This window comes from Narcine bancroftii, chromosome 4, assembly GCF_036971445.1.
Source record: "Narcine bancroftii isolate sNarBan1 chromosome 4, sNarBan1.hap1, whole genome shotgun sequence".
Classification (NCBI taxonomy): Eukaryota; Metazoa; Chordata; class Chondrichthyes; order Torpediniformes; family Narcinidae; genus Narcine; species Narcine bancroftii.
In genome coordinates, this window is record NC_091472.1 from 59,148,049 (window position 1) to 59,162,766 (window position 14,718).

Consider the following 14,718-nt stretch of genomic DNA (forward strand, 5'->3'; position numbering starts at 1 on the left):
GTGGAGTCGATCAAGGGCAGAAGCTGGCCTACCCAGTACGTGCCGCCACGAAGGCCTCCATCCTGAGAGTCGGCGTCGGGGACTGCTGTCCCAACTGCGGCTGTAGTAGTGCCATTATTGTTGAGGTGCAGGCAAGACATCCATGACTTCCCTGCCCTGCAAAAGGAACTACCTGCTCGGGCTGTGGGAAAAAGGACCACTATCAATGTGTCTGCAGGTCCAGAGCCCCATCTCAGAGCAGCACAGCGTATATGGCCGAGGAGCTTCTGGTTCCGGCTGTATGCACAGTAAGCCGAGCGCCATTTTACTCACTCCTGCCGCCATCCTCTCCACAGTGGCCACCTTCACCAGTGACATCATTTCTACCCCAATGATGAAACTTCCGCTGCCTTCACCGGTGTTAGCAGCATGGTCAACATGGAAGCTGCCATCTTGGGCATCGGACCTCCCCACCGACAACGAAGATGATGCACCTATCCTGGCATCGATCACCTTGGATTAAGCCAACCCTCACCCAATCATGAATTCCGCGATGCAGATTGAGGTGAATGGGCACAAATCGAACTGCCTTTTTGATAGTGGTAGTACCAAAAGTTTTATCCACCCCAAGGGGGCCCATAGACTCTCGATACCCATTTGGCCGATGACCAGGTCTGTGTTGATGCGGCAGAAGACCAGCAGACTTGTATCTGAGGATACTGTGTGGCACCTCTCATGATGGGGGAGAATTTTATTGATTTCTTGTTATTGGTCATGCCCCAGTTCTCTGCGCCGATCCTCCTGGGCCTTAACTTCCAGAGTCAGTTCAGGAGCGTGATGATGGCATTCAGGGGGCACAAACCTCCACTCACCATTTACAACTCACAGCTTATGGAACCCTCCCCCACCACCAATCGAGCACCCAGCCTCTGGCATCAACCTGCAGCCTCACCACCCTGCAGATGGCCCCTCTGTCACTATTCATGAACCTCACCCTGGACTGTAAACCAATCGCCACCAAGAGTAGGCACTATAGCATTGAGGATATGGCGTTCATCCTGGCTGAGGTTCAGCGACTCTTGGCGGAGGGGATAATAGCCCCTAGCTCCAGCCCATGGAGGGTGCAGGTCCTCATGGTCAGAGGGGCAGGCAAGCCCTGGATGGTGATTGATTATAGTCAAGCCATCAACCACTTCACCCAGTTGGATGCGTACCATCTAGCCCGGATAGCCGACTTGGTCAATAAGGTCACACAATATAGAGTCTGCTCAACCATCGACCTCAAGTCAGTATATCATCTTCGCCCAAGCGACTGGCTCTACATGGGCATTGAGGCTGATGGCAGACTTTTTCACTTCCTTCGGGTGCCTTTCGCTGTTACTAACTGTATCTCTGCTTTTCAGAGGGTCATGGATCAGATGGTGGAGGAGCACAAGCTGACGGGGACGTTCCCATATCTTGACAATGTCACCATCTGCGGCCACGACCAGCAGGACAATGACGCGAACCTCGCAAAGTTCTTGCGTACAGCCAAGTCTCTCAACTGCACATACAATAAGGTTCAACACAGACTCTTTGGCCCTTCTCGGTTGTGTCGTGGCACATGGTGTCATTGCCCCGGACCCTGACCGCATGCGACCCCTTATGGAGCTCCCAGTCCCAAACACCCTAAAGGTGCCTGGAGCTGTTTTCCTATTAAGCACAATGGGTGCCAAATTACGTTCATAAAGCCCACCCCCTGATTAAGTCCTCAACTTTCCCATTATTGGAGGAAGCCCAAGCTTCATTCTATCAGATCAGAGGAGACATCGCAAAGGCCCCGATGCATGCCGTGGACGAGTCCATCCCATTTCAGGTGGAGAGCGATATCTCCGATTTCGCACTGGCCACCACTCTTAACCAGGCAGGCAGGCCAGTAGCTTTTTTTCTCCTGCACCCTGCAAGGTCCTGAGGTACATTACTCCTCGGTCGAGAAGGAGGCCCAAGAAAACATTGAGGCGGTGCGCCACTGGTGTCATTACCTAGCTGGTAATCACTACCGGTGTCATTACCTTGCTGACAGACCAGAGGGCCGTGGCCTTCATGTTTAATACCAAACAGCGGGGTAAAATCAAGAATGACAAGATTCTTAGGTGGAGGATCGAGCTTTCCACCTATAATTACGACATCTTGTACCAACCAGGTAAACTCAATGATCCCCCAGACACCCTATCCCAGGGGACGTGCGCCAGCATGCATCTTGACTGTCTCCAGACCCTCCATGACAGTCTGTGCCACCCTGGAGTCACAAGGTTAAACCACTTTATCAAGACTCGGAACCTACAGTACTCCATTGAGGATGTTTGGTCCATGACCAGACGCTGCCAAATGTGCGCTGAATGTAAGCCGCAGTTCTACCGGCCCGAGAAGAAACATCTCATGAACAGCTCAGTGTTGATTTCAAGGGCCCCCTACCCACTACAAAAAGGAATTCCTACTTCCTGACGGTGGTGGACGAGTTCTCCAGGTTCCCCTTTGCTATTCCCTGCCTGGATATGACCTCAGCGATGGTAATCAAGGTGCTGCGCAGTATCTTCACACTGTTCGGGTACCCCGAGTACATTCACAGCGATCGGGGCACCTCATTCACGAGTGAGGAACTACGACAGTACTTTTTGGCCAGAGGCATACCCACCAGCTATAAACCCCAAGGGTAATGGTCAGGTGGAAAGGGAGAACATCACCGACTGGAAAGCGGTGCTCCTGGCCCTTAAGTCCAAAAACATGCTAGTGTACCCCTATCAGGATATTTTTCCCAAAGTGCTTCACGCCATCTGATCACTCCTGTGCACTGTGACTAACATCACCCTGCATGAATGTTTGTTTGCTTTCCCTAGGAGATCGGTGAATAGTGACTCCATTCCTCCTTGGTTGGCAACCCCAGGGCTGGTCCTGCTATGGAGACACATGAGGGGACATAAGATGGATCTACTGGTGGAAGCAGTACACCTCGTACACGCCAACCCGCAATACACATTTGTGAGTTACCCCAATGGCCACGAGGACACTGTGCCTATCCGAGACCTGGTGAGGGCCAGAGATCCCAAAACAGCCCTGCCTGCCACAGCCCATCCCATGGAGCTGACCACCCCACATGGGAGCGCAATACTGGAGGCCAAGCCTCCGGGAGTTGGTCCTCCGGGAGGCATCAAATCCCCCTTCCTCCTGGGAGCCCTCAAGCATCACCCTGACCCAGACTGTTCCTTCCCCTGCCCTCCCGGGACAGCTTCCCTACCTCAGCAGAGCTCAGACATGCCTGCCCTCTGGCAGTCCTGCAGGAGGAAATCACCAGTGCGGCTAAACCTGTACCAATTTTTTTTCCTTCTCTCACCCCTCTTGTTGAGTCAAAGAGGGGAGGGGGGGTTCTGTTTAAAAAGAGGAGGTGAATGTAATGGTATGGATTGTGTGGGCTAATTGGCTCAGGCTGGCCTGCCCCCTGATGATACTCTCACCTGGACTCCTCCCCTGGGATCAGGCCATAAAAGTTGGGCCACCTCTCCCTTCCCTGCACTTCCCAGTTTGGATCAAGTCTTCTATACAATAAAGCCTATCATTCCCCTCAGTCTTTGTCCTTGTGGTTATTGGGGAAATTGGTAGTGCCCAACAAATGTATTCAGGAAAGTCTTCTAAATCAATATATAGAGATACCAATTAGAGAGAGTGCAATACTGGATCTCCTTTTAGGGAATGAGACAGGTCAGGTGACAGAAGTATGTGTAGGGGAACATTTTGGGTCCAGTAATCATAATGCCATTAGTTTCAAGTTAATTATAGAGAAGGATAGGTCTGGGCCTCAGGTTGAGATTCTAAACTGGAGAAAGGGCAATTTTGAGGAAATAAGAAAGGATATAGAATGCGTGGATTGGGATAAGTTGGTTTCGGGCAAGGAAAAGTGAAGGAGGACCTTCAAAGGTGAAATTTTGAGAGTACAGAGTATGTATGTTCTTGTCCGAAATAAAGGCAAGGTTAACAGGTATAGGGAACCTTGGTTTTTGAGGGATATTGTGGATCAGGTTTGGAAGAACAGGGAATAGGCAACATAGTACTTGTTGCAGTGAGGTACTTAATTGAGTATATAAAAAAAAAATGCAAGAAAAGCCAAGAAAAAATCTAAAAGAAGACATGAGGTTGCTTTGGTAGACAATGTGAAGGAAAATCCTAAAGGTTTCTACAGGTATATTAGAAGCAAACAGATAGTAAGTGACAAAATTGGTCCCCTTGAAGATCAGAGTGGTTGGTTTTGTATGAAGCCAGAAAAGATGAGGGAGATCTTAATTTTTTTTCATCAGTATTCACTCAGGAAACTGGCACAGAGTTGTGGGAAGTAAGGAAAACAGGCAGTGAGAACAAGAAGTACTGATTAAAGAGGAGGAAGTGCTTGCAGTCTTAAAGCAATTAAGGGTAGATAAATCCCCAGGGCCTGAAAAGATTTTTCTCTGACCTTGAGGGAGACTGGTGTAGAAATTGCAGGGGGTCTGGCAGAAATATTTAAAATATCCTTAGCCACAGGTGTGGTGCCAGAGGATTGGAAGGTAGCTCATGGTGTTCCATTGTTTTAAAAAATGCACCAAAAGTAACCCTTGAAATTATAGGCAGATGAGCCTGATGCCATGTGGTCAATGTTTGTCAAGCTGCCTGTCTCCCCTCTGGCGAGCCTTGCTGTACTAACATTGGCTGTGCATTATCTCTACTGTTAAGGACACTCCCCTTGGGTATAATTGTGTATGCACCTATTGTCTTTCATTATTTTACCATGAGTTTCTGCTAATAAAAGCCATGATTATTGTTTGACCACATCGTCTTTGTCTCCTTCATCAACTGGCACGTCATGCCAGTTATTGGAAGGTGTCCTAAGAGATTGGCTACACAATTATTTGGATAGCCAGAAACTGATTAGGGAGAGTCAACATGGATTTGTATATGGTAGGTCATGTTTAACCAATCTTGTAGTTTTTCAAGGAGGTTACCAGGAAAGTTGATGAAGGAAATGCTGTGTATGTTGCCTACATGGATTTTAGTAAGGCCTTTGTCATGCCCCAACATAGGAGGTCCAGATGGTAGGTATTCACGGTGAAGTAGTGAACTGGATTTGACAATGGCTGGACGGGAGAAGCCAGGGAGTAGTGGTGGATGATTGCTTCTCAGACTGGAGGCCTGTGACTAGTGGTGTGCCTCAGGAGTTGGTGCTGGGACCATTGTGGTAAATTGGATCAGCAAGTTTGCACACATGACACTAAGATTGGAGGCATTGTGAACCAGCAAAGAAGGTTTTCAAAGCTTGCCGAGGGATCTAGACCAGCTGGTAAAATGGGCTGAAAAATGGCAGATGAAATTGAATCCAGAGAAGTGTGAGATGTTGCATTTTGGAAGGACAAACCAATAAAAGAAATGCATGGTAAATGGTAGGAGTGTGGTAGAGCAGAGGGATCTGGGAATACAGATACACAATTCCCTGAAAGTGGCATCATAGGTAGACAGGGTTGTAAAGAGAGCTTTTGGCATATCGCCCTTTATAAATCCAAGTATTGAGTATCAAGTTGGGATGTTCTAGTAAAGTTGTATAAGTAATTGGTGAGGCTGAATTTGGAGTATTGTGTGCAGTTTTGGCCACCTAACGATAGGAAAGATATCAAAAATATAGAAAGAGTGCAGAGAAGATTTATGAGGATGTTGTCTAGTCTTCAGGAACTGAGTTACAGGGAGAGGTTAAACAGGTTAGGACTTGATTGCTTGGAGCATAGAAGAATGATTTGATAGAGGTATTTAATATTGAGGGGGTAGAGAGCGTAAATATGGATAGGCTTTTTCCACTAAGGGTAGGTGAGATACAAATCAGAGGACATGGGTTAAGAGTGAAAGGGAAAAAGCTTAGGGGGAACATGAGGGGAAATGTTTTCACACAGAGTGGTGGGAGTGTGGAATGAGCTGCCAGCTGAAAAGGTGAATATGGGCTCAAATGTAAGATTTAAGAAGAATTTGGACATGTACATGGATGGGAGAGGTCTGGAGGATATGGACTGGGTGCAGATCAGTGGGCCTAGGCCACAAAAAAAGTTCAGCACAGACTAGATGTACCGAAGGGGCCTGTTTCTGTGCTGTAATGTTCTATAAGGATATTATATAGGAGTTTTCAAGAAAAATTGACCCCCTTGGTTCTTAAAATCACTGATTATTAGCAAACTCTCACCCATCATGACTTATTTGCTAAATATGCCACATATTTATAATGGGATTATTTTGCTAGGAGTCAGTATGGATCCATATATAGTAAAACCCCCAATACCCAGCAGCTATGTGGATTGGTACATGCCAGATCAGTGAACTTGCTTAAGATTGTGTGATTGGTGAACTTACCACTGGGGTGGGCTGATTCCAACCTCCTTTTGGGTGTTGAAATACTTCCTAAGATCCTTGCTGAAATTATGCTGCATAATTTTAGACTCTTGTAGATTCTTCTGCACGGGGAAAGTTTCCTACCATCTTACCCATGTCCCACATCATTTTGCAAACCTCTTGTAGATTTTTACTCACCCTTATCTACTCTGAAGGGGAAAAAAAAGGACAGGCTTAAACATTCCTACTTTATCAAGGTAAAACTCCATTCCAGGAAAGATCAGAGTGAATCCTCTCTAGTCCAATCACATTCTTTCTGCTGTGTGGCAACTTTAACTGTAAACAGTTATGGGTTCACCAATATTTTATAACGTTGCACCATAAATTCCCTGCACAACATAATGTTCCAAGTATTTCAATGGTGCACCTTTTATGAAATGGTTAATTTTGACAGCAACTCTTGTCTTTCTGCATTGATCTGGTCTTGTGCGGTTATCTGAAGTTGCTGTTTGATTTACTCATTGATACTCTAATAATGTTAAATTCTATCTATTGTATATTAGAAAAATGTTGAGAGGCAGTATTATAGAGATCAATTCACAATAGCTTGAACCAAAATCAAGCAGATATATTTGGTTGAGAATGCCCACATTAGCTAGTTTTACTCTCCATGTTTCTCAACCATCATTCAACATTCTCTTTCTTGAGTACAAAAAGACAAGATTGCTGGAGGAACTCAGCAGGTCTTGCAATGTGCTGAGCTCCTCCAGCATTCTTGGGCTTTTACTACAATCACAGTGTCTGCAGACTTTTGTGTTTCACTCTGTGCCGAAATAGCTGACTGCTGTGTGGAAACAGAAGAAAATCTGTGAAAAGGTAGTCACCAATAATTTTGACAAAGCCTCTACATCTCCAGTTCCTTGGCCCATTTTCAACCTTTCATGATTTTCTCTGGCACCATACATATCAGAATCATTACTTTTGTTTGCTTATAAATTTGAATATCTGTTATCTTTTTTGTTCAATGTTAAGGTTCATCATCTTTAAGAATGACCTTACCATGAAAGGTACAGTGACTACAATGCCTATTTATTGTACTCCCATTGCACAGGGGCAAAAGATTATTAAAGTATCTTACATGTATCTTAAGCGTGGAAGGTTTCCAAATGCTCCTTGATCAATGTGCACAAGATGTTTTGCTTTATCAATTATTCTGCAAAAAAAAATAGTTGTTATTCTGTCTGTTCCCAGCAGAAAAAAAATAACATTTTATATATGAAAAATGTCATTAATCCTGATGAAAACATTTTAATTATTCAAGATATTTTTTATATTTCGATGACCTGTTATCGATCAGAAAATTTATACTTTCTTGATTTAGCTTTATTTTGCACTAATGGTGTCAAATATTTTAAAGGATATTTTTAATTATTAAATATGAATATTCTTCATTATAATGTATTTTATTATAAACCCTCCCACGCTGTCCTCACTGCACTGGCTCTCTCCACTCTGCACTCTCAATTTTGAAGAAGGGTTCTGACCCAAAACATCAAAGTAGTGCAGTATGATTATCACAACTCTATTACAACCCGAGTGACCCTGGTTGAAGTCCAATGTTTTCTGTAAGGAGTTTGTAATTTTTCTGTGTCCACATAGGTTTCTTCTGGAGACTAGGAGGTTTCCTCCCACATTTCAAAGATGTGTGGGGTTAGAAAGTTAAACGGCCATGTAGTTGTAATTGAGTGGCCTGGGCTTGTCATAAGGGGCTGTTACCAGTCTGTGTCTCTGAACTAAATAAAAAATAAAATTATTTTACTCCTTGTAGTGATGCTCGACCACTGAGTTCCTTCAGGAGATTGTTATTTTATGTATGAAATAGATGCTTAATATCCAGTTTCTTGCGCTTCTAACAGCACTTCGAAAATGTACAATTGGCTGTAAAATTCTTGATATATTCTTGTCTCGGAGTCAATTTACTGAATTTCCACCCTTACTGGAAATTCAAGTCCAAACTTCAGGACATGGTATTCCAAGCGAGATAAGGAATCATATATGAAATCTACTTGGATTTTCAATGTGTGCTTCAATAGTTAATGCTCCTAGAATTATCTCTGGAATTTTAATAGTAGTTTTAAGATGTTGTCAGAGTGATTCAACTGTTCAAAGCTGTGTGAATTATGTTGCCAGGTGATGTTCCTTGAAGAATAGTTCTTTATTCTTTTCTCTTCCATTTTGCAACCTGAAAGTGTGCTATGAAGTGGTATAGATATGCATGGCTTGACATGAAAGATGCAAACTTGTATGAAAACTTAGACTCACTCTTTGGTAAGTGGGATTCTTTCTTTTTTACCTGTTTCATGCCTGTTATCACATCTTGCCCACACTGTGCACAACATTACACAGAAAGTGCCAGGCACTCCTGGAGGGGGTGGTGATACAGATATGTGAGTGACATTTAAGAGGTATTTGAACAGACACCAAACTATGCAGGGAATAGAGGGATATGATAGGGTGGCCATTGCAAAGGAGGACATGGTCATAGGATACTATATATGGTGTGTATGCATTAGTGGTTTGTGCAATACCATTTAATTTAAAGTGCCGGCAAATGGGATTTGGTTAATCCGGCATATGTTTGATTGACATCATGGTCTGAGGGGCCTGTTTCTGTGCTGAAGCATGTATTCTATGTTTGATGGTCTATTGACCCAGTCTTAAATTCTTCCACGTTGGGACAGCATGGGGTACAGCAGTTAATGCTGCTGTCTCGCAGCATATGGGATCTGGGTTTGATTCTGATTTTATGTGCTGCCTGTCTGCTAAGGTGATTTGGCTATGGTCTATTCTCTCTAATTTACTTGATGGCACAAAGATTGAGGAGTTGGTGGACAACTGTGCAGGGGGCTAAGTTACAAGGATACAGGGAAATAAGAAGAGGGGAAATGAGGTGAAAGGGATTGCTCATCTTGAATCTGACAATGGGCAGATTGGTCCCCTATGTGCTTATAGGTTTCAGATAGCATATGGATCCATATGAAACTTTGGCATGCAAATGAATCACTACAAAATGTGAAATTTATAAGGTCTAAAATTGATCACTAGGCTCTAATGATCTTATTTATGTTTTTTCCCCTCTGATTTGTAGACAAGGCTTGTTGCAAATGGGGTCTCAATGTCCTCACTGTACAAAAGAAGACATCAAGGTGCAGCACAGGGCCTAGGAGGCCATCTCCTCTCCTATAGTCATGGACAATGTATGAGATACTAAATAAATAATAAGAAAAACATTACACAGGACCTGACAGAAACCCATTCCTGAAATTTGAATGTTTTTTTCCAAAGGTCGCATTCCAGACAATTTAAAAAAAAATACACAAACGGCAAGTCTACATTTTCAAACAGCCTAGAGTTCTAACTCTAATTTCAAATATTTCTCTCTTCCCCATGTCAAGAATGTGATTGCATTTCCTTCCTATTTATCCTCAAAATAAAAACACTACTCTTCATCGAATTCATAGTGTTCCATATAATGACAGAGCCTTAATGAACTACTCCAGGACCATCAAAAGACTACTAATGAAAAATTGTGGCGACGCACAAATGTGCCGCGACGAACTGTCCCCACTTGTAAGGCACGGCCAGTGGAGCAGTCATAGCAGAGATGGCGATGTGTTCCCATCTCATCCGCTCCATGGAAGTTCACGTGCGCGATTGTATCAGCATGATGCAAGCGGCAGAGTGTACACAGAGGCCAGCTGCATAGCTGAAAAGCAAGCGTGTGAAGTTTAAACATTCCTGCTGAGACCTCAGAGCTCACAGTTTGTGTCTCCAGTTTGTTCACTCATTCACAACCAGCACGCTACAGTTGGTGACCCCGACGAGTCTCCACATTCTGAAGACTCTCACTACATGGATCCTGCAGCAGTCGCTACCGTAGAGCTCAAGCTACCCACATTCTGGACCAACTGGCCCTCACTTGGTTCGGCCAAGCGGAGGCCCAGTTCCAGATGAAGCAAATCTCCTCAGACTCCACCGAGTACTTCTACGTTGTCAGTTCCCTCAACCAAGAGACCGCTGTCTGTGTAGATTACCTAATCGAAGTGCCAGCAGAGGAGGGTAAATACCTAGCCTTAAAAAAACCTCCTAATAGGCACCTATGGTCTCTCATGCCATGATAGCTCTGGCTTCTTGATGGTTTAGGTCACAGCATGCCACTGCCTTGATGGAAGAGACGCTCACACTGACGGAAGGCAATTAGCCCTGCCATATGTTCAAACAGGCCTTCCTGGAGCAAATGCCCAAGGACATTCACCTCCTGCTCACTGACGCCGATTTCAGCGACCCTTAGAAGGTAGGAGCCAGGGCTGATGTCCTCTGCCGCACAAAACGTGAAAATCCAGAGGCCCTTCTCCGACTAACCAAACCGCCACAGCAGCCACCCTGCAAACCAAGCCCACTGGCAGAGAAGCACCCCGCTCGCCAGACTCAAAGTTCTGCAGCCTGTGCTTCTATCACCAGCACTGGGGGGGGGGGGTTGGTGGGGCAGAGGCTTGAAAATGCCGTCAACCCTGCTTGTTTCCCTGAAATGTGCAGGACAGCCATAGTTAGTGACCATGGCAGCTGGCCAAAGGAAGAGCCTACTCCATATGTGGGACAGCATCTCGGGTCGCAGGTTCCTCATTGACTCAGGAGCTGAAATGGATGTCATTCCACCCACATCCCTTGAGATGCGCATGAGACCGCGTGGCCCCACCCTTCGTGCAGCCAACAACTCTGCCATCTCCACTTTTGGGTGCAAATGTATTCCCTTGCATTTCAGAGATACGGATTTCCACTGGCATTTCACCTTGGCCGCAGTGGACAAGCCCCTGCTGGGAGCAGACTTTCTCTGGATGCACTCTCACCTCATTGACCTACAGGGCAGATGGCTGGTCCATACAGTGACATTTCTAACTGTTCCCCTTGGAATTTCAAATGAGCAGGTCACTCACCTTGCCATGGTGGAGATGGCTACAAACCACTTCTCATGTTTCCTTGCTGAGTTTCCAGCCATCCTGCGACCACAGTTTTCAATTACTCAGCTACCCCCTAGAGTGCAGAACCACCTTTCGACCAAGGGTCCACCCATTCACTCTCTGGCCTGTCAACTGGCACCCAACAACCTCAAGCTCCCCAAGGAGGAGTTTGCTTGCATGGAAGAGCTGGGCATTGTCCGCAGGTCAGAAAGCCCATGGCCCTCACCACTACATATGGTACTGGAGGCAAATGGTAGCTGGAGACCCTGTGGCAACTACGGGAGTTTAAACAACGCCACCATTCCTGACTGCTATCCAGTCCCACACATACAGAACTTCATGGCCAACCTCAATGGTGCCTGTATTTTATCCAAGGTTGACCTCATCAGAGGCTACCACCAAATAACAGTCCTCCTAGGTGATGTATCACCCCTTTTGGCCTTAAAAATGCAGCCCAAACATTCCAGTGGCTAATGGATGCTGTAGGGCAGGATATGCCCTAACTCTTCATTTACCTGGACAACATCTTGATGGCAAGTGCTTCACTTGAGGAACATGTCACCCACTTCCACCAGCTCTTTTCCTGCCTACGACAGTTCAGCCTCATCATCAATCTGGCCAAATGTGAATTCAGATGTCAACAAATAGATTTCCTGGGCCACCGTATAAACAAGGAAGGCACAGTGCCCTTCCCAGACAAGGTAGAGGCAATTCATCAGTTTCCTCAGGCTACCACACTTGAAGGCCTGCAAGAATTTGTAGGAATGGTCAATTTCTACAACAGGTTTATTTCCCAGGCTGCTGCTATTATGCGATACCCCCCCCCCCTTCCCCCAACCTCCTCTCTGCCTCCATGAAAGAACTCCATTGGACCACCAATGATATGGCAGCTTTCGAGAAGATGAAAGATGCCCTCGCCAACTCGGCCATGCTCCCATAACCACCGATGGAGGCCCCAACCACTCTTATGGTCGATTTATCCGCAATAGCGATAGGAGCAGTTCATGGACAATACATGGAAGCCATTTGCCTTAGTCACCACTTGCACCCACCCGAGCACAAGTACACCTGTCATACAGTTCCGAAATCTCCATCGACATACGCCACCTATCGGGTAAAAATAATTTTGTTGCGGATGCCCTCTCCAGGCTGGCCATCTGCCCCTTGTCGCAAGGTGTAGACTATTACGAGTTGGCCCACAATCAAAAGATGGACCCAGACACAGCCTGTTTCCACACAGCACTGACTGGCCTTCAGCTGGAAGACCTGCCCCTCGACAATGGGAAGACCATTATCCTCTGAGATGTCTCCACTGAGATCCCTCAGCCAGTGGTCCCAGCAAAATGGTGAAAGGAAGTGTTCCACCTAATACATGGTTAGACTCAACCCTCCATCTGCACCACAGTCCACATGATCTCCACCGGGTTTATCTGGCACAGCCTACACAAATATGTCACGGAGTGGGCAGGTGCATACTCAGACCTCCAACTGGCAAAGATCCAGACCCACACCCAGCCGCCAGTTCAGGAGTTCAAACCCACTAGGCGTCGTTTCCAGCATGTCCACGTGGACATTGTCAGGCCCCTCCTTGTCTCTAGGGGGCAGTGATACCTCCTCACAATGGTGAACTGACATACCAGGTGGCCCGAGGCGCTTCCCCTCTGACATAGTCGCAGATTTCTGTGCCAGGGCATTCCTCTCCTCCTGGATCACTGGTTTTGGCATTCCATCACACATCATCATGGACCATGGAGTCCATTTCACATCGTCCCTGTGGTCAGACCTTGCCAAACTCCTGGGCACTTACCTACACCACACTACTGCATATCACCCCCAGTCCAATGGTCTGGTTGAGCAGTTCCACCACCACCTTAAGGCTTCCCTGATAGCACTCCTTGATGGCCCCAAACTGGGTGGATGAGCTTCCCTGGGTCCTCTTGGGCATTCACATGGCCCTCAAAGAGGACCTGCAGGCCTCTACCACTGAACTGCTCTACAGTGAGATCCTCACAATGCCAGGTCGGTTCTTACCCCTGTCCTCAAAACAGCCCCAGGACCCCATGTAAACCTGCAGTGCCTCCATCAGAAACTAGATACCCTAGCCCCCCCAGCTCTGTCCAGACACAGCAACCCTCCTACCCGTGTACAGATTTAATGTCTTGTGATTTTGTGTTTGTGCTCGGGGGCATTCACAGAGCACCACTCCAGCTTCACTGCGAGGGAACCAACAAAGTGATCCACTGACATACACTTTGCAGGTCAGCGACAGGGAGGAGATCTTCATGGTGGACTGCCTGAAGCCAGCACATCTGGACAAGATGCAGCTGGTCCCTGTGCAGTGATCATTATGCAGAGGCAGGCCTCCTACACGCCAAGTTGCAAACCATAGTTCTACCTGCGTTCGACACAGACCTGGTAGTTTCTTGTCATTATCTGAATCTCCACAACGGAATAAGGTTGATTCTGAGATTTGACAAAATGGAAAAATCTAGCAACTCCGGGATAACAGGTTATTGTGGATAGCCTGTAGTTTGTCCATTTGAAGACTAGCACAGGTTCCAAGCGATAGAAGCTTCCAAGGGCTCGTTAGGTTTTCCAGGTCTGTAGAGGATTTTATAGTTATAAGTAGACAGTTCAATTTTCCACCTGAGGATTTTAACATTTTTGACTTTGCCCCTTTGTTTATTATTAAACATGAATGTGACCGCTTGCTGGTCTGGAAGAAGAATGAACCGTTTCCCAGCAAGGTAGTGCCTCCAGTGGCATACAGCTTTCACGATGGCCTGGATCTCCTTCTCAATGAAGGAGTGGCGAATTTCAGGGCCTTGGAGAGAAAAAGGCGACGGGCCTGCCTGGTTGAGAGTGGCTGCCAGAGTCAGATGCATCGCTCTCCACTTGGAATTATGTTGGTTCATCTATGGCAGGGGTGTCAAACTCAAATTCACGGAGGGCCAAAATAAAAAACTTGGACTAAGTCGAGGGCCGAACTAAATATTTATTGAAAATTTTCAACAACATCTGCATGTTTTCTCTTCTTTCAACATATGTAATGTTAAACTTTAGGATATAACTTTAGGAGGATAATGTTACAGGTCAGGAGTAGGTAGCTCAAGTTCACCCTTTGCTTGACCTGAGGGAAACATATTTGGTCCCTGTGGAGATGTAGTCAGCATTCACAGGCTGTGTCCATTTTGGCCTGCATCAGGACTCAGCATTTCCTGCTCACTCCTCAGGCTCTAGGCCTCTATTCACCCTCGATCCACCATCCCTCTACCTGACCTGTCCTTTACCCAACCTCTATTCACCCCTCACTCCACTCGCTCTGCCTCTACCCACCCCATCCTATACA

At 46.1% G+C, this 14,718-nt stretch overlaps 1 protein-coding gene across 5 annotated transcripts in view; it reads right to left on the reverse strand.

Moving 5' to 3' along the window:
• LOC138760610 (follicle-stimulating hormone receptor-like) overlaps window positions 1–14,718 on the reverse strand; it is a 186,712-nt gene that overhangs the window by 60,324 nt on the left and 111,670 nt on the right. For 4 of the 5 annotated variants that reach the window (XM_069931378.1, XM_069931381.1, XM_069931382.1 and 1 more), the window contains one exon: window positions 7,490–7,564. The exons of the other annotated variant lie outside the window; for it this stretch is intronic. In XM_069931378.1, the coding sequence (XP_069787479.1) occupies window positions 7,490–7,564 (75 nt within the window). The remainder of the gene's footprint in view (window positions 1–7,489; window positions 7,565–14,718) is intronic. 5 annotated transcript variants of the gene reach the window in all.